Source organism: Pogoniulus pusillus, chromosome 14 (genome assembly GCF_015220805.1).
Source record: "Pogoniulus pusillus isolate bPogPus1 chromosome 14, bPogPus1.pri, whole genome shotgun sequence".
NCBI lineage: Eukaryota > Metazoa > Chordata > Aves > Piciformes > Lybiidae > Pogoniulus > Pogoniulus pusillus.
The window spans coordinates 25607479-25634034 of record NC_087277.1 but is presented as its reverse complement, the minus strand read 5'-3'; the positions used below and the strand labels follow the sequence as shown (position 1 = coordinate 25634034).

General features: G+C 46.2%; 2 protein-coding genes across 4 annotated transcripts; one reads left to right on the top strand and one right to left on the bottom strand.

Moving 5' to 3' along the window:
- Nucleotides 1-4675, top strand: SBSPON (somatomedin B and thrombospondin type 1 domain containing). Its single transcript, XM_064154637.1, has 5 exons — nt 1-217; nt 1781-1975; nt 2521-2608; nt 3391-3567; nt 4203-4675. Exons 1-5 carry the CDS (start codon nt 1-3, stop codon nt 4318-4320), a joined length of 795 nt encoding a protein of 264 aa, XP_064010707.1. The 3' UTR covers nt 4321-4675.
- Nucleotides 3761-26447, bottom strand: TERF1 (telomeric repeat binding factor 1). 3 transcript variants are annotated; one of them, XM_064154634.1, is made up of 10 exons: nt 26251-26447; nt 21943-22038; nt 18525-18655; nt 17777-17863; nt 16398-16547; nt 12655-12761; nt 11624-11689; nt 9144-9184; nt 7586-7644; nt 3761-5108 (listed from the first exon to the last, which is right to left on the bottom strand). In XM_064154634.1, exons 1-10 carry the CDS (start codon nt 26432-26434, stop codon nt 4950-4952), a joined length of 1080 nt encoding a protein of 359 aa, XP_064010704.1. In that variant the 5' UTR covers nt 26435-26447; the 3' UTR covers nt 3761-4949. The 3 variants fall into 3 exon arrangements, with proteins under 3 accessions (XP_064010704.1, XP_064010705.1, XP_064010706.1); XM_064154635.1 differs by lacking the exon at nt 11624-11689; XM_064154636.1 differs by lacking the exon at nt 7586-7644 and having other exon boundaries at nt 4948-5108.
- Nucleotides 26448-26556: the final 109 nt, after the last annotated feature.

The following is a 26556-nucleotide window of genomic DNA, read 5'->3' as shown; positions in this document are numbered from 1 at the left end:
ATGGGCGGCGCGGCGCTGTCGGGAGCGCTGTGGCTGTGGCTGCTGTGGGCTGGCGGCGAGGCTGGCGGCGGCTGCTCGGGGAGGTGCTGCCAGGGCCGGGACGTGGCCTGCGTCGGTGAAGGATGGCAGGCGAGAGCGGGCTACGGAACCTGCTACTGCGACGCAGCGTGCCGGCGAGCCGGGGACTGCTGCGGCGACCACGGCCAGGCGTGCCCGGGTAGGTGCGTCCACTGCCCCCGCCGCGGGGCTCAGCCCGCAGAGAGCCAGCCGAGGTGCCCGGGTGGGGGCAGGCGGAGCGGGGACCCCGCGGGCCCCCATCCCTTTCCACAGCCCTGCTCGGGGTGTGGCGGCGTGCTGGGGCTGGGAGCTGAGGCGAGCGGTCCGAGCAGGAGCTGAGCGGCTCTGCAGGAGCGCGGCAGCCGCGGCCGCGGGGCGAGGGCAGCGGCAGAGGGCGGCAGTCGGCGTAGCAGTCGGGGGCGGCGGTTGCCCAGTGCACACTGACGGTTTGAGGGTCAGGTGCAGTGCAGCGCCTGGGGCCGGCCAGCCTGCAGTGATTTTCCCTCTGAAATGTTACTTTACGTTTCCCTTGGTGCCATCGCCACGGCACGCTGGTTACCGCAGAGACAACGGGAAGATGCGTTTAGCACCGTCTCTGCCTCTGAGCCGATTCCTCACGTCTCGCCAAACGAATACCAATGAAAGAGTCGGGGATACCCCCAGGGTGAAGTTTCCTCCTTATTTCTAGGGGCGGGAATCAGCAAGGACCCACCCTCAAGGCAGAAACTTCAAAAGAAACCCAAGGGAAGGGGCAGGAGGGTCCCCGGCCAGGCTGCGGGGCAGCCCCGACGCCCAGGGCAACAGTGCCAAGGAAGGGGATGTGGACGCAGCAGCCATGGGGTTATTTACAGCCACCCTTTGCAGCCTTGAGGCACTTAGTGCCGTGGTCTAGATGACTGGACAGGGCTGGGTGCTAGGTTGGACTGGATGATTTTGGAGGCCTCTTCCAACCTGTTTGATTCTATGATTCAACACTTTGTCCTCCCTCCTTCCATTGGCAGTGGGGGCCAGCCCTCACCTTCAGGTGCAGCACCAGCCTTCAGGCAGCCTGACGCCTCTTCCCGGCTGGCTGGACACGGCCAGCTTGCAGCCTGAAAGTTGTGACCTCTGCTGCACAGTCCTGCAGCCGAGGGTGTGCTGAGCAGGCTCCTTGCCACAATGGCACAGCCACACAGCTTTGGGACCCGTGTTAGCTTGTGCCTGGCTGGTCAGGGAAGGGGGAGCACAACTGTGAAATGCTGCAGGCCTTGTCCTAGGTGATGTAATGCTGCATAGAATGGGCCAGCAGAGCAGAGCTCTGACCTTAGAGGAAACACAGCCATTTCTTTCCCTGCTAAATAGTCCCAGTAGGATAACAGGAGAGACACAAAACGAGGAAAGGCTGAGGGAGCTGGGTCTCTAAAGCTTGGAGGTGACTGAGAGGTGACCTCATTCATGTTTATAAAGATGCAAAGGGTGTCAGGAGGACAGCACCAGGCTCTGCTTAGTAATGCCCAATGACAGGACATAGGAGGTTCCACAAGAACATAAGGAAAAGCCTTTTCCCCGTGAGGGTGCCAGAGCCCTGGATGTTAAATTTCAGGGTGCAAACTTCTAGGAGAGCATTTAAAACACTACACACAAAGCATGCAAGAAACAGACATTGTCTTATTACTCAAGCTTTTTTGAGAGGAGGATAAACGAGGAGCCTTGGCTGCTAGTAATGCTGAATACTGCTTTGTAGCTCTTCCATGCCTGGTTGGGGAGTGGAGCCACTGGAGCGGCTGTGCAGAACAGTGCCAGCCCCACCTGCGGATACGCAGGCGCTACGTCCAGCAGGAGCCTCAGAACGGTGGGGAGCCGTGTCCTGCTCTCGAGGAGAAGGCTGCCTGCCTGGACTACCTGACTTACAAGGGAGAGGACTGCGGCCACGAACATGGTATTCTCTCTTTCATTTGTTGTCACCATCAGGGCCCTCAGAAATTTTACTGACGTTGAACAGAATGAGAAAAACACATCAACCTGCAGCTAGCTGGTTAAAAATGCAACTGAAACCTTACTTCCTGCTGTCATACTGCTCTTTATTTTCTTGGGGTTTTTTTTTTTCTACTCAAACTTTCATTAATTTCTGTTAAATAAACAGCTAAGTTGCTTGCTTTCCTTCAGTCTCTTTATTGGAGCAAGTATAACATTAACTCTGTGCAAAGAGTTCAGCACAAATTCAGCACGACCCAGAAGCAGAGCTCCTTGCAGGCTTCCAGCACATCCTGTTTCCTCACAGACTAGGTGGCTTTTCTAGATGTATTGCTAATGAGTAAGGGGAGTTTAGCTGTAGGGAATGAAGTTGAGGTCTGATGTTATGACTTCCTTAGTAAAGGCAGTCAGCATCAGCATCCACAGCCTCCTGATGCATTCACCCAGTGTAACAGTAATTGAAATACAACCCAGCTGTGGCTTGCTGCCTTACCATAACTTCTTCCTCAGTCCCTGCTTTCATCGTTACCTCTGAATATGGTAAAGGAAGAACCCAACCAGCAGCATCTTCACCCTGGCCTTCAGACAGAGAAGCTGGGTAAGCTCTCATATGCCTGTGGGTCATCTTGTTCAGTGAGAGAAAAATGAGATTAAATTTGCAACTAAACAAGAAGCTATACCTTGTACTGTTTTTCTCTCTTGCAGTTCACTCACATGTTCTACATGTTGGTTTTCATTACTTTGCTAATTGTCCCCAGTTAGACAAGGAAAATCTAGGCATAGCTGCTTGGGGCAGCAAACACTAAATAAGGCTGAACCAAAGCTGAGTGTCAGGCTGAGAAATTAGACCTAGGGTTCTGAACAAACAAAAGGGGCTGAATGTCATTGGTCTCCACAGACTTAAAGAAGCCCCCAAACAGGAAAAGATTTTGTTGGTTACTAGTGGAGATGGTTATGAAGTTTAAATGAGGCTTTTGCTGGGTCTGTGATGCTTGCAAGGCTTTGCCCTATGCCACTCTTCCCAGAAAAGGAAGGCTCATCAGTACTTTTAAAGCCTCTTTTCCTGTTGCTCTTTTAGCAGCATAGAAGAAAAAATATGGGTTACTGAGATCTGCTTTTCAATATAATTGAAGAATGCAGACCATAACTAGACAGTGAGATATTAAAGCACTGGACTGGGGCATGGAATGAGAAATACTTTGCATAATTTTCTGACAATCCACTAATTAGGTTAGGGTCAGAAACTGACTTGCTGGCAGTGATGATATCCAACTTTCACTTCAGCAGTACTACCTGTATAACATGTAAGGACATTTGAAGAGTACACCTAGCTTGTGCTTTACCTGCTGTAACTAATTTGATACTTTTCTTTATGAGCAGCTACTGTGTGGAATTCAGAACAGAATCCCTTTCCCACTACTGTGCTCTGGAGACCCGGCCGTACGCCCGATGGATGCAGTACCTACGAGAAGGACACACTGTGTGCGTAGCTTGCCAGTCTCCAGCTATGAAAAGGGACACTCACCGCTGTTCTGGAGATGGCCACAATGCAGATGGGTAAAGAAGCCAATTTTCTGCTGCCTCTTCTGTAGCAAAACCTAGTACAGAAGTTAAGATTTCTGAAGGCCTTGCTAAAAGCTGCATTTATGATACCTAAAAATGAAATGGCTCAGAAGATTTACCCTTTCAGTTATCACAGAAATTGCTTTTAAGACCTAGATAAACATGGGAAATAATTTCAGGATAAGAGTTCAGTGCCTTGAATACTGCATTTACAGCTGTGAAGGGATGATGTAACTTCTGTAGTGCAAGAAGATGTTTCACAGCTACAGTGTAAGGAGTGTGACTGGATCCGCAGTGGATCAGCACTGCTCTCACCTACACACCTGGTTCTAGAATAGGGATTTTGAAAGCAGACATTGGGCATTTGCAACAGATTTTTATCTGATCTATACATTCATCAAAGTGTACACTACTAAATAGCTGTACACCCAGCTACTCCATCCTCCCTTCTACACTGAGGAATATAGTGCCTGCTCCAGAAAGCATTGTAAGAGCTAGATGAACTAGTTAAAGTCTGACATTGTCATGCAAATCTAATCTTCTGACAAGTTAGACACCATAATCTAGTAACATAAATGAAACAAAAGAATCATCAGTGGTTTAGCCTCTCATTTATTGTCACATTTCAGAGAGAAAATCTTACACTGGGAAGCAGTTGGCAACTCTCAGTGCCAAGGAACCTGGAAGAAGATTCGGCAGCTGGAGCACTGTTCATGCCCCCTGGTGCACAGCTTTATTTTTACTTAAACGTTTAAAACGCCTTTGAGACAGCAACAACAAAAAGATTAAGAAGATGAATACCCATGCCAAGAATCCAGCATCCTTCTGCTGCATTTTCTGGAGCCTAAATGAACTTTTAAATGAGTTGGAACTTTGGAAGAAGCATTCTGGGAAACTCTCTGCCTTAATACGAGCCCCTAAGACTGATCTTTGCATTAGAGCGCTAGAAGCTTCTTTCTGTATTTCTCTAACCAAGGGCTAATGTTTCTAACTTTTAGTAGCTGCTACTACAAGTAAAATGATGAAAAGCTCAATTTGATGCAAGCCTTTAAAAAACACAGAATAACTGACTATTAAAAAACACAGAACAATTGACTATTAAGCTTATGTACAGAACTGACCTTTCTTCCACCACTGCAGCATGGTGGCATCTCAGGAATCAGTCCTCTGCTGCCTGTAGATAAAAGGTCAGGCCTCACAGAGAAGTTATCCTCACCAAGAAAGAAGCTTCCATAAACATAGCTACTGCTATTCTGTTTCATGTTTTAGGACAGCAGCACTGCTGGACATTCTGAGACTAAAGTTATTCTGGAAAGCTAAGCAGACTAGGTCCTTATGGAGGGAAGGTCAAGAGGAGTTGATTCCTGTAGTCCAAATTAGGTTTGGTCCATCCTGCACAGTGTCCTCCACCGGTCTTTGAGCATGACACTGGTTCGGTTGTTGAAGTGACCATGGACCAGGATTTTAGCCCACTTACCCACGCCGAACTCTCTCACCCCAGATTTCAGTTCCATGTCTTCTTTGCAAGTCCATCTCTAGGGGAAGAATAGAGGAAAGCCACTGGATATATGAACAGAGAAAGGCAGTTCTGCAAGAGGTAAGCTTAGAGTAAATCTCAAAGCATGTTTTTAATCTAGGTCTCTAGTTGTCACTGTACACATGTCTGAGAGTCAGTAGGGTCATTCTGATTTCCTTTGAGCACTGTAACTTGATGCTAAATACAACCACAAAGTGTTACATCAAAGTGGTAACATCACCTGGCACAAGAACCACATTAACAAGCTACAGAAGGAAAAGAAAAAGGATATTGGAACAAGTTGTGCTTCATTCAAAATGTGCTCTGCAAAATTGCACTTCATTAGCTAACTGAGCCAAGACAAACCTTGAATCACACAGAATACATCCAGTTGGAAGAGACCTCCAAGACCATTCAGTCCAACCTAGCACTGAAGGGTCAACACTAAACCATGTCCCCAGATGCCAGGTCCACGTTCTGCATGAACACCTCCAGGAAGGGTGATTCCACCACTGGCCTGAGCAGGCCATTCCGATGTTTGAGAACCTTTTCAGTAAAGAAATCTTTCCTAACATCCAGCCTGAACCCCTCCTGGTGCATATTGAAACCATTTCCTCTGGACCTGTTGCTTGACACCAAGGAGAAGAGGCTGCCCCTTGCTTGCTCCAGTCTCCCTTCAGGTTAGCTGTAGACAGAGATGAGGTCTCCCCTCAGCTCTTCCTTTTCTCCAGAGGTAACAACCCCAGCTCCCTCAGATGCTCCTGGCATGCATCTCAAGAGGGAGCATTTTGTGACACCTTAACCTAGGGACTGAGAAGCAAGACACCATTTACTACCAACAAAGGAATTTCATTGTGCTTGCTAAAAGTATATCCCAATACATAATGCTGATAGAAGAAAGAGATAGGAATGGCCTAGCAATTAGTTCTGCCAGCTCCTCAGCACCTGTGGGTGCACTCCATCAGGAACCATGGATGTCCAGGTTGCTCAACTGCTCCCTAACCCAGTCCTCATCAATGGAGGCAAGCTGCTCTTTTATCCTGAGTTGCTCTGGGACCTCAGGTGTCTGGGGCTCCTGAGGACAGTCTCCAGAAATAACACAGAGAGACAAAGAGGGCATTTAGTAACTCAGCAATGGGCCTAAACTGCCTCTAGTGTTAGTTTTGTCTGCAATGTATCTAAAGAAGCCCTTTCTGTTGTCCTTCACCTCTCTTGCAAGGTCTAATTTCAAGGAGACCTTAGCTTTCCTAGTTGTCTCCTTATATCTTCTCACAACACTCTTCTATTCCTCCCAAGTGATCTTACTTGGTTTATAAAAACTACAGTAGTTTCCCAAATATAGATGTTTTCATCTCATATGAACCAAGTACTGAACTACTCATTAAATGTTTAACCTTTTCAGTTATTCACAACTACAGGCTGGGCAGTGACTGGCTGGAGAGCAGCCCTGAGGAGCAGGACTTGGGGGTGCTGATGAGCCAGCAGTGTGCACCTGCAGCCCAGAAAGCCAACCAGAGCCTGGGCTGCATCAGGAGAAGTGTGGCCAGCAGGTTGAGGGAGGTGATTTCCCCCTCTACTCCACTCTGCTGAGACCCCACCTGGAGTGCAGCATCCAGTTCCAGAGCCCTCATTATGAGAAGGATGTGGAGATGCTGGAGCATGTCCAGAGAAGGGCCACGAGAATGATCAGAGGGCTGGAGCAGCTCTGCTATGAGGACAGACTGAAAGAGTTGGGGCTGTTCAGTCTGCAGAAGAGGAGGCTCCCAGGTGACCTCCTTGTGGCCTCCCAGGATCTGAAGGGAGCCTACAAAAAAAGCTGGGGAGGGACTTTTTAGGCTCTCAGGCAGTGACAGGACTGGGGGGAATGGAGAGAAGCTGGAGATGGGTAGGTTCAGACTAGATGTCAGGAGGAAGTTGTTCAGCATGAGAGTGGTGAGAGCCTGGAATGAGTTGCCCAGGGAGGTGGTTGAGGCCCCATCCCTGGAGGTGTTTAAGGCCAGGCTGGATGAGGCTCTGGCCAGGTGTCCCTGCCTATGGCAGTGGTGCTGGAACAAGCTGATTCGTGTGGTCCCTTCCAACCCTGACTGATTCTATGAGTGGAGAAAAAAAAAGTCTTCCAAGTTTGCCCAAAACTCTTATGGGCAAATGAAATCCTGAATTATTTAATCCCAACAGTAGAAATGATTTTCTTTTCTTCAGGTTTTAGAAATACCCAGACTAGTCTTGACTAACAGTGTACTTCAACAAGTGGAAGGCTCCTCAGCACTATCAACAACATGTGAGACCACACTGAAAAAGCCCTACTCCTTTTTAAAGGCAGAAATTACAAAGCAGAACTCAAGACAGTTTCAGGAGCAGTAGCACAGCCTGAGTAATGTGGAAATTCAAAATTCAGGCATTTTGGAGACAGACAAATGAAGCTGGGGGAAAAAAAAAAGAACTCTATGGAGTGCAGAATAAGTTTATCTCTGTTTAGAATGGAGGCTGGGTACACACCTGTCTTTTTCGGCCACAGGCATCTCCTCCGTTTTCCACATTCTGCAGGTTGTTCAGACCTAGAAGACAGTTGGTAGGCATCCAAACCAATGAGAACTCAGAACATTGTCAGCACTTCTGTGTTCTGCTGTTTCGGTGAGACAAAAATGTGCACTATCTGGAGGTGCTCTGACAGCAAGAACTTTGGTGCCTGCTTACATAGGAATACATTTTTTTCTGTACGGGTATGAATCTCACCTGACTCCAAGGAATCAAAGAAACAAAAAGGCCCCATGTTCTGCATGCAGTATTTTAAAAGTGAGGCAAAAATGGTATCCACTCCTGAAATGTTGTTTCATTTTGGCAACAACACTTGTTACACATACTGCTCTCATTTATAGAATCCTAGAATCAACCAGGTTGGAAGAGATCTCCAAGATCATCCAGTCCAACCTATTCCCCAGCCCTATCCAGTCAACTAGACCATGGCACCAAGTGCCTCATCCAGTCTTTCCTGGAAGACCTCCAGGGATGGTGACTCCACCACCTCCCTGGGCAGCCCATTCCAATGCCAATCACTCTCTCTGACAACAACCAACAACTTCCTCCTAACATCCAGCCTAGACTTCCCTGGCACAACTTGAGACTGTGTCCCCTTGCTCTATTGCTGGTTGCCTGGCAAAAGAGGCCAACCCCCACCTGGCTACAACCTCCCTTCAGGTAGTTGTAGACAGCAATGAGGTCACCCCTGAGCCTCCTCTTCTGCAGGCTGCACACCCCCAGCTCCCTCAGTCTCTCCCCATAGGGTTTGTGTTCCAGGCCTCTCACCAGCTTTGTCACCCTTCTCTGGACACCTTCCAGCACCTCAACATCTCACACAGAGAATGGAAACGAAGCAGCAATCAGAGCTAGGATACCTTTGACACAGATCCCACCTTTTCCACACAATCTGTTAGGTTCTAACTGTGGCAAGCATCCAAAGAATCTTAACAGTGTCCTTCCAAGCACAACGTGGCCATGTGCAGAACCTGTAATGCCACTTCTCTGTGGTAAGAGGCTGCTAATGCTTTTTAGACTCTGCACACAAATACGGTGCAAGCTGTGTTGCAAGCTTGATAAAAATAGTACCAAGAAGATGGTGCTGAACTTGGTGCCTTTCACACACAATTTGGGTCTCTAGCCAGCCAACCTCTGTAGCTCCTTCTCCCTCAAGTTGTCTAGGTCAGAAGGCAGAAAAGAGCCAAGTTTCAGTAGCCCTCTGCTACCCTTCTTTAGTCAAGAAAACAGTAAATCCCAAAGCAAGCAAACACAAACCCAAGCAAAACAGACAATAGTGAATGATTTTGCAAACTGAGTTGCCACAGAACTGAAGCCATTCCACAGCTTTGTAAATGTCACAGGCACCAGATCTGCATTTTTGCAGACACCACAGAAACTGGGAGGGGTTTTTCCACTGCAGTCATTTTTATATTGATACTAACACACTGGATGGTTATTTATCAACCCATTTATTGTAGATGGTAGGGAGAAATCGTTTGACCTGAGTATTTTGAAAGTGCAAAGACAAGCCCATACTCACTCTCAAGAACTTGATTTCCTTTGTGTTTCTGTGAATGAGGCCTGCAGGGAAGACAGAACACAAGTTAAAATATGAAAAACATAATCAATTATCTATTATGGAATGGTTTGGGTTGGAAGGGACCTTAAAAAATCCTCTAGTTTCAACCTTCCTGACATAGGCAGGAACATCGTCCACTAGACCAGGTTGTTCAAGGCCCCATCCAACCTGGCCTTGAACACCTCTAGGGAGGAAGCATCCACAACCTCCCTGAGCAACCTGTTCCAGTCTCACCACCCACACTGTCAAGAACTTTGTCCTAATCTCCAGTCTATATTTGTCCTCTTCCAGCTCAAAACCATTGCCCCTTGTCCTGTCACTATAAGCCCTTGTAAAACCTCCCTCCCCAGCTCTCTTGTAGATCCCTCCAAGTCTGGAAGGCTGCTCTAAGCTCTCCCCAGAGCCTTCTTTTCTCCAGGCTGAACAGAATCACAGAATCAACCAGGCTGGAAAAGACCTCTAGGATTGTTGAGTCCAACCTATCACCTAACCCTTCTAATTAGCTAAACCATGGCACTAAGTGCCTCATGCAGCCTCCTCTTAAACACCTCCAGGGATGGGGACTCCAGCACCTCCCTGGGCAGCCCATTCCAATGGCAAATCATTCTTTCTGTGGAAAATTTCTTCCTAATGTCCAGCCTAAACCTGCCCTGGCACAGTTTGAGGCTGTGTCCTCTTGTTCTGTTACTGGGTGCCTGGCAGAAAAGATCAACTGCCACCTGTTTACAACCTCCTTTCAGGTAGCTGTAGGCAGCAGTGATGTCTCCCCTGAGCCTCCTCTTCTCCAGATGAACACCCCCAGCTTCCTCAGCTGCTCCTCACAGGGCTGTGCTCCATGCCCCTCACCAGCCTTGGTACCCTCCTCTGGACACATTCAAGCACCTCAACATCTTTCTTAAATGGTAGGGCCCAGAACTGGACACAGCACTCAAGGTGTGGCCTAATCAGTGCTGAGTACAGGGGCAGAATCACCTCCCTGGCCCTGGTGGCCACTGTTCCAGGCCAGGATGCCATTGGCTCTCTTGGCCACCAGGACACACTGCTGGCTCATGTTCAGTCACCTGTTGACCAGTACCCTGGGGTCCCTTTCTGCCTATCTGCTCTCCAGCCACTCTGTCCCCAGCCTGTAGCACTGCTTGGGGTTGTTGTGGCCAAAGTCTAGAACCCTGCACTTGGCCTTGTTAAAACTCATGGCGTTGGACTGTGCCAATCTGTCCAGCCTGTCCAGGTCCCTCTGCAGGGCTCTCCTACCCTCTAACAGACAGACAAATGTTCCCAACTTGGTGTCTGCAAATTTACTGATGATGAGCTCAGTCTCCCCATGCAGATCATCAGTAAAGATACGAAATAGGACTGGGCCCAGCACTGATCCCTGGGGCACACCACTTGTGACTGGCTGCCAGCTGGTTGTGGCACCATTCACCACCACTCTTGAGGCCCAGCCCTCTAACCAGTTCTTAACCCAGCACAGAGTGGCCCAGTCCAAGCCAAGGGCTGCCAGCTTGGCCAGGAGTTTGCTATGACAGACAGTGTCAAAGACCTTGCTGAAGTCCAGGTAGACTACATCCACAGCCTGCCCCACATCCACCAGGCAGGTCACCTGGTCATAAAAACCGATCAGGTTAGCCAGGCAGGACCTGCCCCTCCTAAATCCGTGCTGGCTGGCTGTGATCCCCTGGCCATCCTGTAGGTGCTCTGTGGTTGCACTCAGGATGATCTGCTCCATTATCTTGCATGGCACTGAGGTCAGGCTGACAGGTCTGTAATTTACTGAGTCATCCTTCTGACCCTTCTTGTGGACAGGCACCACATTGTCCACCACATTGTCTTCAAGTGCCTCTCTAGTGAGCCATGACTGTTGATAAATGATAGAGAGTGACTTGGCCAGCTCATCTGCCAGCTCTCTCAGCACCCTAGGATGGCTCCCATCTGGTCCCATAGACATGTAAGGATCGAAGAGGCTCAAGAAGTGCCTAACTACTTCCTCCTGCATTATAAGGAGGCTGCTCTGCTTCCTGACCCCATCTACCACCTCAACTCTCTCAGCCTGTCCCCACAGGAGAGGTTCTCCAGTCCTCTGATCATCTTCATGACCTCCTCTGGACCCTCTCCAACAGTTTCATGTCCTTCTTGTGCTTGGGGTCTCAGACCTGGACCCAGTAGTCCAGGTGGGGCTCTTAAGAGCAGAGCAGAATGGGTAATCATTTCACTTCGTCTGGCACAGGCTCTTTTGATGCAGCCCAGCACACAGTTGCCTTCCTTTGGGGCTGCAAGTGCATGGTGCCAGCTCATGTTGATTTTTTTCACCAACTGACACCACAAAGTCCTTCTCCTTAAGAGCAGTTTCAAGCTATTCCTCACCCATTCTGTCTTTGTGCTCTTGGCTGTGCTTGGTCTAAGCAAGCTATGACTAAGAGTAACAACAGAATCATATTTTTTACCTCACTCTGGGTTTTTTCATGCCTCCAGGTGACTCATTTGTAATATTCTCCTTCTCTTCCATTGATCTTAAAAGCAAAAAAGCATTCAATAGTATTTAAAGTGAAAGAAAACCCCCAAAATTCTCTGCAGAACCACTGGCATACACACCAGCTGCTTCAGTGCATTAACTCTCTTGCTTCCCTAAACCTGGAGGAGAAATACATTAGCTACAACACCTTTAAGACTAAGGCATGAGGTATTTTGCACTCAACTTCATCACAATCTAGGAAATGTTTCCATAGGGTTTTCATCATTTTTTTCATCATACCTCCCAGATGTAATTGTTCTTCTCAGCAATACCTTACAACTTGTCTTTCCACATACTCTCTGCATCAGTTCCCTCAACTAAACAATGCCAAGTCTAAAACTGCAGAAATCCAAGCTCTGTCCCAACTAAAGACTACAGTTTATTCCCCATGAAAAATAAGGTGATTAACCTAAAGGAAGTGTTTTTTTCAAACAAAGTCAAATGAGGGGGAAAGGAAAGGGGCTTCAAGAGCTCTCAGCATTTCTTAGAGCAGCATGAAGTTGTTCTGAGGGGTCACACTGCCAGAGTCATGAAGCAGCACCACTGTTTGCCATCACACTGGACTCACTGAGCAAGGGAATCTTGTGTTTAGCTGCAAGGAAAAAGTAACAGATTGATTCCCTTTCCTCCTGCTCTTTTGTCAGACTGCCTGTATGAAATGAAGAGGGCTGGAATAAAAGGTCAATCAAGCATACAGAAAAAAAACCAAAGTATTTCTATGTTTTAACTAAGACTGGCAGCTGTCTAAACTGAAAGATGTGCATCTTCAACAAGTACTTAAACTTAATGCCAAGCTACTTGATGTAACCGCCAAAAATAACTACAGAACAGTCAAAACTCATAAATAATGTGCTTGGAGTTAATTGTCTATTAGGCAGCAGTATGGAATTTAGCTTCCTTCTGTCTCCTCTTAGTTCTCCAAGTTCCCAGTATGTCCCTCAGCTTCATAATTTTAACACAAACCTCTGTTTGGTTTCCAGACTATTTTTGTGGCTTTCATTCACATTCATGATTTGGTTTTGCACTTCTGCTGCACTCAATCCCTTAGACTCTACCTCTTTGGTGGCTGCCTGTGAAAAAAATGGAATTGATAGTTTAGAATTAAAGCCAATCTGTACCTAGGTAGTGCTTTACACTGCTAATCAGTAAGATGAATGTGTTCTATTAGGACTAACAGTGCTTATTACACAGAACCTTCAGAAGTATTACCATTAAAACAAGTGGTTTCAAAACAACTATGCTGTGTTAAGTTAAAAGCCATCAAAGTCTTTACTAGCTAATAACTCAGAAATTTGAATCATAGCTGCAAGTGATGTTTTTATAGACATACAATGAGTACTGGCATCAGAAGTGAACATATAGACATGTGAAATGCATTGCAAAGATTAATTGAGACTGCAGATCTATAAAAAAACAGACTTGGAGTACTGTGATAAATGAAAACTGACAGGTCTCAAGTTCATCTAGTGCTGTAGAGCATACCTAGAGCACTTTCAGAAGACACATCTAATCAGACTTTAGGCTTATCATGTGTCCTGGGTTAGGGTGGATCTCTCCCCTGGTAGAATAAACTCACCACACCATGGATTTTTTTGGAAAGTCAGAGAAAAGTGAAATTGTATTTCTTAGAGTTTAAATATAACAGTATAAGGAGAAATAAATTACTACAGAGATATAATAACCTTAAGGAAGATGGGGAAGGGGTCAAGCGGTGGCAAAGCAGCAGCAGGCAAAACAGCAGCGGGGGAAGACAGCAGTGGGCACAGCTGAAGCAGAAGCCAGCAAGGGGAAAGAACAAGCTGTGCTTCTAGGCATAACGCTCTTGATGCTCCAATGGAATGATAGTGACTGATCCATTGTTGCCATTCTATGGCCTATCCCTGGAATGTTCACCTCTCCCCTATGTCTGAGCTAGAAATGTAACTCAAACGGCTACATAATGTAACCTGTCTTGCGTTAGTAAAGGAATTGTCCAATATCCTGCCTAAACTTTTAGGCACAAATTAAGATTATTGCTCCTCCATTCCCAAAAGGAGAAAGGAACAGTTCATTGCTCCTTATAGAATGTCCAGAGAATTGTAAGACTTGTACTTTTCCCTGAGTCCAGATGAGGTCATTCTTGCCACTTCATTATCAACTTCTCAAAGAATTTTAAGGTAAACTTAGTGCTCCAGTGCTAAAAACAACTTCTGGCTGTGCAGCATCAGGAGTAAGCAGAGTCAATCATCATCCATTCAACATCTCAAAAGGTGGTCAGTTCTGCAACACCCAAATATCAGAATGATTCAAAGTCAAGGTTCACTACAGGCCTGACATTAATTCTGCTTCACCAGTTGTCCCTGCTAACCATCCATTTCTTCTTTCAGGGTTTGCTTTTGCCTGCTCTTCATTTTCTGTTATTCTGTTTTTCAGTCTTCTTGAAACCTGGAGCAGTCCTTCAGAGTAGCTTGCCAAATCTCTCAACATTTGTGAGAGCCTCATAATATAAAAACATTTCATTTCACTCACTCATCCATGAAAACACTGAAATTGGTTACAGAATACTTCCAATCATAGCAGAAAAATGATTCACTGTCAGAAATTTCATAGCTACTGAAATAACTACATCTTCCAGCTCCAAGTTTTCAAATACTGACTCTTACAGTGGTTGATGCTGGCAAAACATGTGAAAGGGAGGACATGCTTCCATGTAAATGGACAGAAGGATTTGGTTAAAAATACTTTAAATCTACCACACTATTTTAGAAGTTAACAGTAGTACTTCTCCCTAAAAATGATTCTGAAAGGAAATGCAAGTTAAAGATAAGTGACAAGGTAGGCATTCAGATCAGTGCTTGCTTGGTAGAGCTGCTTTCCCCTTGGTAGTGCATTACCTGCTCCGGGGCAGCTAACCACTAAGAGTTTCTGAAGCACAAGAACTTCATCATCAGTAGAAGCTGCAATCTTGTATGTTCTAAGCTTGATAGTAATCTAGAAAACACAGCCTACAAAACAGTCTAGCAATGTAGACCATCTTGTGGTGGATGAAAAGCTGGATGTGAGCTGGCAATGTGCAATTGTGCCCAGAAGTCAGCCATCTCCTGGTCTGATGTCCAGCAGTGTAGGCAGCAGGTGGAGGGAGGGGATTTTGTCCTTCCGCTTAGACCTGGTGTGGAGCCTTGCATCTGGCTCTGGAGCCCTCAGCACAAGAGAGACATAGACCTGTTTGGAGCAGGGCCAGAGGAAGCCACAAAAATTATTAGAGGGCAGGAACCCCTCTGCTATGAGAAAGGCCTGAGAGAAGGTTCCAGGGAGATTGTAATTGCAGTCTTACAGTACTTAACAAGGGCCTGTAAGAAAGATGGGGACAGACTTTTTAGCAGGACCTGTTGTGATAGGACAAGAGGTGATGGGTTTAAACTAGAAGAGGGTAGATGTACCTAGTGTAGAAGGAAGAATGTTTACAATGAGGGTGGTGGACACTAGCCCAGGTTGCCCAGATAAATGGTAAATGCCCACGTTCCAGGTCAGATTGTTTAGGGCTCCAAGCAACCTGCTCTAGCTGCAGATGTCCCTACTGACTGCAGGGCAGTTGGACTAGATGACCTCCAAAGGTGCCTATTCTATTATTCTACCTCTACACATGGCAATATTATAAAGAGAAAAGGTACTAGCAGTTAAAACTAGGGTGGAGAACACATGTACACTGCTGGGAAGCAGTTACATGTATTGCACAGCAGAAGTGGGAACTTGCCACAAAGCCATCTCCTTCACATCCCAGAGTAACTCAGTCCAAAGTAAAGATCTGCAACACTGGTGCAGGTCAGCAAGCAATGAGTGCAACAGATGGTGTGTAGGCATGCTAATATGGAGTTCCAGGTGTCTGCAACACCTCCAAACCTCCATGTCCTCTTGGACTGAAAGAAACAGCCTTGAAAAACAAACCTTGAAAGCTGACAGCAGGTCAAAGTATTAAAAGGTACTCCTTGTAGAATACTTCAAATGCATTTAGTAAGTTCTCTAGTTTCTCCTTCTGGTAAGAAAATGAAAACCCCAGAGGAACTCCAGGTTTGTTTATTTAAAATTTGCTTCTTATTACCTTTAGATGTTTGTGCCTCTCTGATTTAGTCTTTCATAGGAAGCAAGCACAGGAGACATTCTTTACGATCCTCCTGAAGATGAACTGCAGGAGGAATGCTGTTCTTACCAATTTCATATCACTTTTGAGCAAGCTGGTTTGTAAAGTACCTTTTTATTTACAGGAAACCAACAATATCTCCTAATTCTTTGGACATTCCCAGAGGTTTAGTCAAATTAACAGGTCTTTGTGTTTCAGTATCAAAAGCCACATTGATTAATATCTAGAAAAAGTTACCTTGGGCAGTTACTTTATCTTTAGCGAGCCTGAGATCAGAACTGCTTCTCTTAAACACACACTAGCAACAGACCTGGTTTTAATTATGCTTTGTTCCTGTTTCTCAAATAAAAACAGTAGTGGGAGAAACATTCACAGAGGATAATTTACAGGAGTCTTACTGTTACTAATTTCTTCCTAAACATATATATATATATATATTAATTCACAAGACAATCCAAAGGGAGATAAAACTTCCTTTTCATCTAACACAGTAACTGAGTATTGTCTAAACCTCCTTGAAAGTATAAACTTATTTAATCTTATCAGGTACCTATTTCACAGTTAAGTTTTGGAAATGGTTTTGACATACCTGCATTAAGAAGTTAGTTTCATTGTCTTTCATGAAAATTTCAATATAAGTCTTGATTTTGCTTATCAAATGACTGTAACTGAAGTTTTGGAGAAAGGGGATGTATGGATCCTTGCTTTTAATGATGGTTTTCAGCTTCACCCTTAAAGGCTAAGAAAAAACACAGCTTTGCACAACACAAGAATACATCCTGCAGTAAAAGGTGGCACCTGTACGAAACAGGACACACACAGCAAAACATCATAATTACACAGTCTTGATAAACCTTCAGGCTACTGTTTGAAAGGATTCTAAAGTTAATTAGGCATAGTGACAGTTTATGTGTTTATTAAATGGTTTCCAGGCATCATTTCAACTCCCTTTATGAATAACACTGAATGGAGGGTTATCAATGGGGCAAAAACACCCAGAGAAGGCCACTCATCACTGGTTTTTCTTTTCTTCCTTGCTGCCACTGTAAGGTGTTTACAGCCTTCAGGAAGGGGACTGTTAGTTTAGTAGCACTCAAGACTCATTGATACTGATAGTGTAACTACATTTTTGCCTACCAACCACTCTGCACTTTAGAGAGTAATAGAGCCAAGAATTAACTTCTATGTACAGGCTGCACTCTAATATATGAATATAAATACCATTACAACAGCCTACACTTTCCTGACACTTAAATTCTATGAAGAGTGTATCTGAAGAGCAGGTGTGCTACACATGTTACTACTTACATAGAACATGTCCTAATATACCAAAGAGAGAAGGAGCACCTTTGTCGCCTTCTCCTTTTGCCTGCAGCCCTTCTGCTCTTCTCTCCCTGCCCCAACAAATTTAGGTGTGTGCACGAGCTATGCACTCAGACTTGGATCTTTCTGAATGACCAGGTGGTGGCCTGACCTACATGTGCTTTCTTTTCAAGAAAGAGATATAATTTCCACTCTATACTACAGACATAAATGAGCCTTCCTTCCCTGTGATGCTAGTAGGACACTATCAGAGACAACAGACTACACTGAGAAAAGGTCCACAGATTAATGATTAGAGAGTTCTACCAGCAGAGTTACATTACCTTTTATTCTGATAAAACATAAATATCAAACTCCCAACATCTGTAGTGACACTTCTGTCCTCATGTGAGGCAGGAAACAGGATGAAATTTGGACTGATGCTGCTCATGGTGAAGAAAAACTGCCGCTAGAAGCATTTTACTCACCTAAATCACCCATTATTTCCATCAATCCCCTAGCCACAAATTTCCTCTTTCATTTACAAGTGCCTGTGATGTGTGTGTGTCTGTACAGACAGCATGCAAGCAGCATTTCCTATCTTTGGAAACTCATTCCCCTCTTCTCTGAAAATAAGAGCTTCATGCAAGCTAAGCAAGTTATTACCTTATCTGATTCCGAGTCTGTAAACAACCTCTCAAGAACTTCATCAGCCTCCTTGAAATATCCTTTTTCCATATGGACTGCTACAGCCTACAACAGATGCAATAAGATCTGCTGAAATCCAACTCACCTGAGACTCAGAAAAAAATCCCCAATAGCACCCATGCTTTGACAGTTTTGCAAGACTTCAAAATCCAGAGTTGCATATTTAAGAGTCAGAAACAATTATCCAATTCTAACAGGTAGTTCTGAACATTAAACCTCACATATAAATAAATGCCAAAACCCTCCCCATCAGGCATTAAAAAGACCCTCATTGATGCAAAGTGCCCCATACTGTTCTGTTAAGTATTGCTTCCATCTTGCCTTGATGAACCTTCCTGATCCTAGTACCTGTCATATTTTCACACGTTGCTGTTTGAAAGCAAAAGTTTTCTAGTGCAAAGAATTACTTTTAAGCAAAAAGGGGGGGAAAAAGCAGTTATTCACAACATTTTAAAGCTCAAGATATTGGTGTTTTGAAGCTGATCTCAGGCTGTTATCTTTTTTTTCCAGACTAAAACCTTTTGAAATTATTTTAGACCAGGATAAATAGGAACAGGTCCCCTGTGCAGATCTTTTTACCCTGTACTTGAAAACACAACAGATTTAGAAAACTCACTGCAGGCTGCCCAAGCATTTTGTGGAAGGAGCCTTGCTTTAGCAGCAGAAATAGGCAGTACCCTCAAGCATTTTGAACAGTCACACAGACCTGAATTTGAAGCAGGCGGTGAATATCTTCATGAAGCTTGTCCAGTTTAACTTCTTCCTTTTCAAGTGAAGTCCAGAAAGACAGAGCAGATTCCAAAGCTGAAATCCTTTCCTTGTTTTTAAAATGCCATTCTTTTGGGGGTTGAAAATAGAAAGAAGCCTCAGTATTTAAAACATACAAGATAAAGCTGAATGCATTACGTTAGAGAGCACAACATAACAGGCACTATATATAATTTCATTTTTTTCCTCACATAAATTAGTCTCCCTCCAAGCATATCTGAGACCTGAAGTAAGTGTCTTTTCAGAGAGACAAATTCTTCTTACCCTTGCTACAAACCTGACTGTGGCATTTTTAAGGGAGCTTATATTACTGCTAATTATTGTGCACTTAAAATGCCACTTGCAGTAGTGCTAAGTTTAACATTGTGTATTAAGGCTGCCACTAATAGCACTAAGCTTGGCATCAGATATCATAGAATCAGGCAGGTTGGAAGAGACCTCCAAGATCAGCCAGTCCAACCTAGCACCCAGCCCTAGCCAGTCAACCAGACCATGGCACTAAGTGCCTCAGACAGGCTTTTCTTGAACACCTCCAGGGACGGTGACTCCACCACCTCCCTGGGCAGCCCATTCCAATGCCAATCACTCTCTCTGCCAACAACTTCCTCCTAACATCCAGCCTAGACCTCCCCTGGCACAACTTGAGACTGTGTCCCCTTGTTCTGTTGCTGATTGCCTGGGAGAAGAGACCAACCCCACCTGACTACAACCTCCCTTCAGGTAGTTGTAGACAGCAATGAGGTCAACCCTGAGCCTCCTCTTCTGCAGGCTGCACACCCCCAGCTCCCTCAGCCTCTCCTCATAGGGTTTGTGTTCCAGGCCCCTCCCCAGCCTTGCTGCCCTTCTCTGGACACCTTCCAGCACCTCAACATCTCTCTTGAATTGAGGGGCCCATAACTGGACACAGTACTCAAGATGTGGCCTGACCAGTGCTGAGTACAGGAGCAGAATAACCTCCCTTGTCCTACTGGCCACACTGTTCCTGATGCAGGCCAGGATGCCATTGGCTCTCTTGGCCACCTGGGCACGTTGCTGGCTCATCTTCAGCTACTATCTACCAGTACCCCCAGGTCCCTTTCTTCCTGGCTGCTCTCCAGCCACTCTGTCAAAACATTTTATACTGATACTGTTAATTGTCCTATAACCATTCTCTTGAGTTGTTTGCCTTAAGCCTGTATTTCCTTGTCTTAACTTTTTGTTGTATATGAAGAGGTTAAACCATGAGGGAAAATCAAACTGCTTAACACAGGAGTGTGACTGAAACAGCAAAAACAACCTCTCGTGTCACTGCACCACTTTTGTCATCACTAAGGTTTATGCAATCTGCCAGCAAACAGGATCAGGGATTAGTTCTGGCAGAAATCGACCCCAGCCAGATGACCATCCCTTCCTCACTCCAGAAACAGCATCCCAGTGCCATGGCACATCTGCACAAGTCAGCATGCCAACATAACAGATGCAGCAGGAGCTGGCAAGTGCACAAGACTGCTCTTTTCCCATGCCAGCTTAGCTCAAGATGTTCACTGTGCTGCAGCCTCACTTGTTCCTTCAAATTGTGACATCACAGTGGAATCTCTCTCAAGATCTTTTTATTCCTTACATTGTTTTAATTATTTTTCAGAGAGAAGGTAAACAAAATTGGAAAAGATATACCTGCTGCAGTAACAGACAAATAATATCATAGGTATGCATAGGTTAAAAAAGAGAACACTTATGTATTGCTCTGATTGTTTCAAACAACTAATTTGATGTCATCAGTGGACAAGGGAAGACCAACAGATGTCATCTATTTGGACTCTTAAAAAGCCTTTGACACAGACCCCACAACATCCTTCTGTTTGTCTAAACTGGAGAACTGTGGATCTGATGGGTGGACAGTGCAGTGAACAAGAAATTGGTTGGATGATCACACAGAAAGCAGGTTTCTTCCAACCTAGTTGATTCTGTGCCAGCTCTGAAGCTGTGCATGTAGCAGTACAATGGCTCCCATTCAGAGTGTGTCACTGTGCTAGTTTGAGCCTAGCTGGAATGTTTTGGAGAGAAGGATTAGATCACAGGCTGTGAAAGAGAAAAAGAAAAGCAATGGTGATGCCTACTTCACTCATAGGCTTGATGAGATGTACAAGAACAAGAATCCAAACATAGATAAGGCACTACTGCTTCTTCTGCCAGGGAGCTTGGAGCTGCATTTTTCCTCTCTGTAGCCTCTCTGCCATCTCTCTGATTAATCCACTTTGCTTCCTAACCCCCTGGCCGAACCTCCATTCTTCCTTGGGACTGGGGTAAGGTTGAGAGGAGTGGCAGAGGGTGGAAGGGCAGTTGGGAGCCCCTCCTGGGGATTCAGGTTTCTGGGAGGGCTGTTGTGTTTCTGTATTACCTTTTACCTTGTGTATTTCTGTCTATAACTGTATATGCTGTAAATATCTGCTTGTATATTGTGCTAGCTGTAAATATAAGCTTCATTCAAATTTCCAGAGCTGGCTGAGTCTAGCCAGGGTGATTTCCAAAATGTGTGGGGGCAGGGAACACTCAAACCATCACAGTCACACAAACCAAGATGGGTTTGGACCTTTGAGACCTCCAATGTCAACCTAGCTTCTCTGCTGATCACACAAGTGCAAGATGGCCATGTGCACAGTCCTGCTCTGTCAGGAGGGCTGGACTTCATGATCTGTGAAGGTGCCTTCCAACCCCTAACATCCTGTGATCCTGTGAAAGGGCAGTGGTTGGACAATCACATCCATACAAAGGGTAATGGTCAATAGCTCAACAGTTCAATGTGCAGATGGAGATGGGTGACAAGTGGTGTCCCTCAAGGGTTTGCTCAATCTTTGTCAGTGACACAGACAAGTCTGCTTGGCTAAACTACCACATTGTGAATACATCCAGACAGGACCATGATAGTGAATGAGTCCCATGGATCTGCTGTCAGGTTCAAGTCTTACAGCCTTGTAAGAAACCTGGGCAGCCATCCCTTTTGCACATTCCTAGTCCTATTGTCTGCCTTCTTTAAGCCTCTAGAGCTACAGGTACAGAGAAAGACACACATTCTGTGCTTTCAACTTGCAAATGTTGCTTGCAAAAACCTAGCCAACCTTTTCCAATATAATCCTTTTGCTGCACTGACAAACAGTGTCTATACTTTAAGCAGCCCTTCAAGCACAAAGCAGCTAAATGAACCAGAGTATAAGTGGTCCTACATACAGCTCAGTCACATGTGGAAGAAAGACCAAAAAGGGATTTTAGATATAGGTACAGTAGAAGTAACAAGAAAAAACCTCTACCTAATACACCTCTGTGGAAGTTCACCCAAATCTACTTAAAACAACTGGGAAAAAAAAGATCTGAGTATTTACCAAGTTCTTTTCCTTCTCCAATTCTTATCAAAACTTGACAGAGATACACCATTTTTTTCTGATGTGTAGGTATGTTGGAGAGGCCATTAATAAGAGCTGGAAAAAAGAAAGAAGCTGAGTCAGTTTTGCTCCAGCACTGCCACAGTGTGGCTATAAATATACTAGACACTGAGTTAATCACATTGTACTAAGTCCATCAAGTTTCTAATTAATTTTGAGGCTGATTAAACTGATTTAGTTCATATCTTTCCATGTTAAAAGAACTTAAATTGTATTTATGAACTTGACCAGCAAAAGCTATCCCTTTTGCTGTTCACATCAGTAACCTAGAAGCAGTGTTGAGTGAAAATAGAAGACCATTGTATCTCACAAACAAATGGAGCTTTCTTTTGCTTGGTAGCTCACTACAAAGACAACTGCTCCTGAGGGCATTCCTATGGAATACAAACAAAACATGAGCCACAGGCAGACTGGTTAACACTTATACACTGCTAAAGCAACCAACATACTAAGAGCAGCAAAAGCTCCAAGAAGAGCTTAGTCAGAAATAAAAATGCACAAGAAAAATCAGAGAGTTTTGGTTGGAAAAGCCCTCTAAGATCACTGAGTCCAACCATCAACCCAACACCACCATGGCCATTAAACCATGTCCCCAGGTGCCATGTTCACATGTTTCTTGAATATCTCCAGGAATGGTGACTCCACCACCTCCCTGAGCAGTCCATTCCAGTGCTTTATCACTCTTCCAGTAAAGAATATTTCCCTGATCTCCAACCTAAACCTTCCCTGGCACAATTTCAGGTCATTTCATCATGTTTTTTCATCCAGTTCTATGAAGAGACCAACTCCCACCTCACTCCAACCTCTTTTCAGGGAGTGGTAGAGAACAATGAGGTTTCTCCTGAACCTCCTCTTCTCCAGGCTTATTTCTCCCAAATACTGTCACACATTTACAACCGTTTGCATGAGGACAGGTAATACAATAGCTTTTAATTCATATAGCCACATTGCTTAGAGCAGCAGACAAGTGCCACTTGTAATCACAAATTCATGCACCTTCCATAGCAGAGAACAGAGTTCAAGTTCAGAAGAGGTTTGGATGAGTTCAATGACAGAGAGGAGCACCACCATCATGCCCTGAAGATGGAGCCAGAGCTCGGAAATTTTGGAAGCAGGCAGAATGCCTGTAGCTGAATGATTTCACAGAACAAAAAGGTGTCTGTCACCTTGGCAAGTAGCTTGACATCTTTCAGTTTTCTCTGTTCTTTTAAAGGGCACTCATGTCACTGCTTTAATTCAGAGCAGGGGTGCTCTTTAAAAGCAACCTTTCTGTGCTGGGTTTGTAAAATGGGGCAATCATGAGTACATAGAGTGAATTCCTTTGGAGCTAATCCAAAGAAGAAAGAAACCTGGAAAACATTGTCTAGAGGGACACCAATTCCTTGCCATGTAGATCATAGAATCAAACAGGTTGGAAGAGACCTCCAAGATCATCCAGTCCAACCTAGCACCCAGCCCTGTCCAATCAACCAGACCATGGCACTAAGTGCCTCAGCCAGGCTTTTCTTGAACACCTCCAGGGACGGCGACTCCACCACCTCCCTGGGCAGCCCATTCCAATGCCAATCACTCTCTCTGCCAGGAACTTTCTCCTAACATCCAGCCTAGACCTCCCCTGGCACAACTTGAGACTGTGTCCCCTTGTTCTGTTGCTGGTTGCCTGGGAGAAGAGACCAACCCCACCTGGCTACAGCCTCCCTTCAGGTAGTTGTAGCCAGCAATGAGCTCTGCCCTGAGCCTCTTCTCCAGGCTGCACACCCCCAGCTCCCTCAGCCTCTCCTCATAGGGTTTATGTTCCAGGCCCCTCACCAGCTTTGTCACCCTTCTCTGGACATGTTCCAGCACCTCAACATTTCTCTTGAATTGAGGGGCCCAGAACTGGACACAGCACTCAAGGTGTGGCCTGACCAGTGCTGAGTACAGGGGCAGAATAACCTCCCTTGTCCTACTGGCCACACTGTTCCTGATGCAGGCCAGGATGCCATTTGCTCTCTTGGCCACCTGGGCACACTGCTGGCTCATCTTCAGCCTACTATCTATCAGTACTTCAGGTATATGGACCATAATATCCTGTCAAGGCAGGGTAGGTGGGTGAGGCATCTAACCTTGCCATGCTGTCCTTAAATCAGTTTCCCAAGTAAGCTAACTATTTCTACTTGGTGTACTGAGCCATAGGGAAGTATTACTTATCTCCATAGGGAAGAATTATTTATCTCCTACTAAAATAGCTCATCTCTTTCCGTTAGCCTTCCTACCTTTCTGCACTCACCTCAGTTTGATCTGACCTTCTTATTGGTAGCCAATCATCATTGCAGTTGAGTCTCACTCTGACACATGACCAAGTTCTGTATTTCTATGAAAAAAAACACACCCACTTTTCTGATACAGTCTTATGTCTGTTCTTAACTTCTTCCACAGATCCTTACACTCTGAGTGTCATTTGGTAGCAGGAGCTTGCCCAATTCTCTCTTCTCTGGCAGGAACAAATTCCAAATTAGCTATTAGTTTCCATTTCCATGTGACCTTGCATTCTGTACAATTTAATTGTTGCTACTAATATGGTCCTCAAGAGTCTTCTTGTTCTTAGACGATGCAGTCTGCTTCTGTACTGACTGTGCCTCTTCTTCCCAGCTATATTTCCTCCCCCTGAACCACACTCCCCAGGCCAAACACTGAGAAGCACCAGTAATAGCTGTCTGTATTTAGTCCCTACAGAGGGCTAACCTGCAGCAGTTGCTCTATTATTCTATGACCCCTCCCCAGCAGAGAGCAGGGAGGGACTCAGGAAAGGAGAGGACAGACGTGGGTTACAACGTCAGTGGGTGCAACATAATAGCCAACCAACCAACGCAACATAAAACACACATTCCATCAGTCTTTGAAGTCTTAAAAGAGCTGAAAACCTCCTCAGCACAAAAGGTCTGGAGGGCAGACTTTGTGGTGAGCAGCTGAAGGAATAGGGGTGTTTAGTCTGGAGAAGAGGAAGCTAAGGGGAGACCTTCTCATTCTCTAGGACTCCCTGAAAGGAATCTAGAGCCAGCAGGGTGTTGTTCTCCCTGGTAACAAGTTGTAGGATAAGGAGAAATGGCCTCAAGTTGCACTAGGCGAGGTTTAGGTTAGACAGGAAAACAAACTGCAAGTGTTCTCAACCACTGCAACAAGCTCTCGGAGGCAGGGAGGTGGCTAAATCCCCATCCCTGGAGGTATCACAGTATCATCAGGGTTGGAAGAGACCTCACAGATCATCAAGTCCAACCCTTTACCACAGAGCTCAAGGCCAGACCATGGCACCAAGTGCCACGTCCAGTCCTGCCTTGAACAGCTCCAGGGACGGCGACTCCACCACCTCCCCGGGCAGCCCATTCCAGTGTCCAATGACTCTCTCAGGGAAGAACTTTCTCCTCACCTCCAGCCTAAATCTCCCCTGGCACAGCCTGAGGCTGTGTCCTCTTGTTCTGGTGCTGGCCACCTGAGAGAAGAGAGCAACCTCCTCCTGGCCACAACCTCCCCTCAGGTAGTTGCAGACAGCAATAAGGTCTCCCCTGAGCCTCCTCTTCTCCAGGCTAACCAATCCCAGCTCCCTCAGCCTCTCCTCGTAGAGCTGTGCTCAAGGCCTCTCCCCAGCCTCGTTGCCCTTCTCTGGACACACTCAAGCATCTCAATGTCCCTCCTAAACTGGGGGGCCCAGAACTGAACACAGCACTCAAGGTGTGGTCTAACCAGTGCAGAGTACAGGGGCAGAATGACCTCCCTGCTCCTGCTGGCCACACCATTCCTGATGCAGGCCAGGATGCCACTGGCTCTCTTGGCCACCTGGGCACACTGCTGGCTCATGTTCAGGCAGGTATCAATCAGCACCCCCAGATCCCTCTCTGTCTGGCTGCTCTCCAGCCACTCCGACCCCAGCCTGTATCTCTGCATGGGGTTGCTGTGGTGTTTCAAAAAGGTGGAGATGTGGCGCTGAGGGACACAGTTTAGCACCAGCCTTGGCAGAACATGACTGGACTTGGTCTCAAAGTCTTTTCCGACCGACACGGTTCCATGGCTATATGATTCGGTCGCACCCCCCCCCCCCCCCCCCAAGACACGCTTACAAGGAACGAGCAGTGGGTGCGGCAGCGTGCTACAGAGATGCCCGCATGCCTGTGGGGGCACAGCGCCTGCAGAGCGACCGCAGCGGTGCACGGCCAAGCCGCCGGTCCCCTCCGAACCCCAACAACAACAACAACCGCCGCCGGCGCCTCTCACCCTGCGCCACGTCCCGCCACCGCCGGAACTCCGCCGTGCACTCTTCCCTGAAGTGTCGGCAAAGGCAGCAGCAAGCGAACTCCAGCATCCAGTCCGCGGCCACGGCTTCCAGCACGGCCGGCGGGACCGCGCAGCCGGCGCCGCTGCTCAGCTCCACTACCCCGCGGCCGCCCTCCGCCGCCATCTTCAAACCGCCCGCCCCCGCCGCGCCGCGCCGCAGCCAATCAGCGCCGCAGCCAATCAGCGCCGCCGCTCGGCCGGGCCCCCTGCGTCACCTCCGGAGGGACGAGCCGCGGCGCAGCTGGG

Excerpts from the sequence above, each read along its gene's own strand:
- SBSPON (XM_064154637.1), top strand. The coding sequence starts at position 1 with ATGGGCGGCGCGGCGCTGTCGGGAGCGCTGTGGCTGTGGCTGCTGTGG. Across the intron at positions 218-1,780 it reads CCACGGCCAGGCGTGCCCGG|CTCTTCCATGCCTGGTTGGG; the intron begins GTAGGTGCGTCC and ends ACTGCTTTGTAG. Across the intron at positions 1,976-2,520 it reads GGACTGCGGCCACGAACATG|TCCCTGCTTTCATCGTTACC; the intron begins GTATTCTCTCTT and ends CTTCTTCCTCAG.
- TERF1 (XM_064154634.1), bottom strand. The coding sequence starts at position 26,434 with ATGGCGGCGGAGGGCGGCCGCGGGGTAGTGGAGCTGAGCAGCGGCGCC. Across the intron at positions 11,690-12,654 it reads AGTCTGGAAACCAAACAGAG|ATCAATGGAAGAGAAGGAGA; the intron begins GTTTGTGTTAAA and ends TTTGCTTTTAAG. Across the intron at positions 9,185-11,623 it reads ATGAAAAAACCCAGAGTGAG|GCCTCATTCACAGAAACACA; the intron begins GTAAAAAATATG and ends TCTTCCCTGCAG.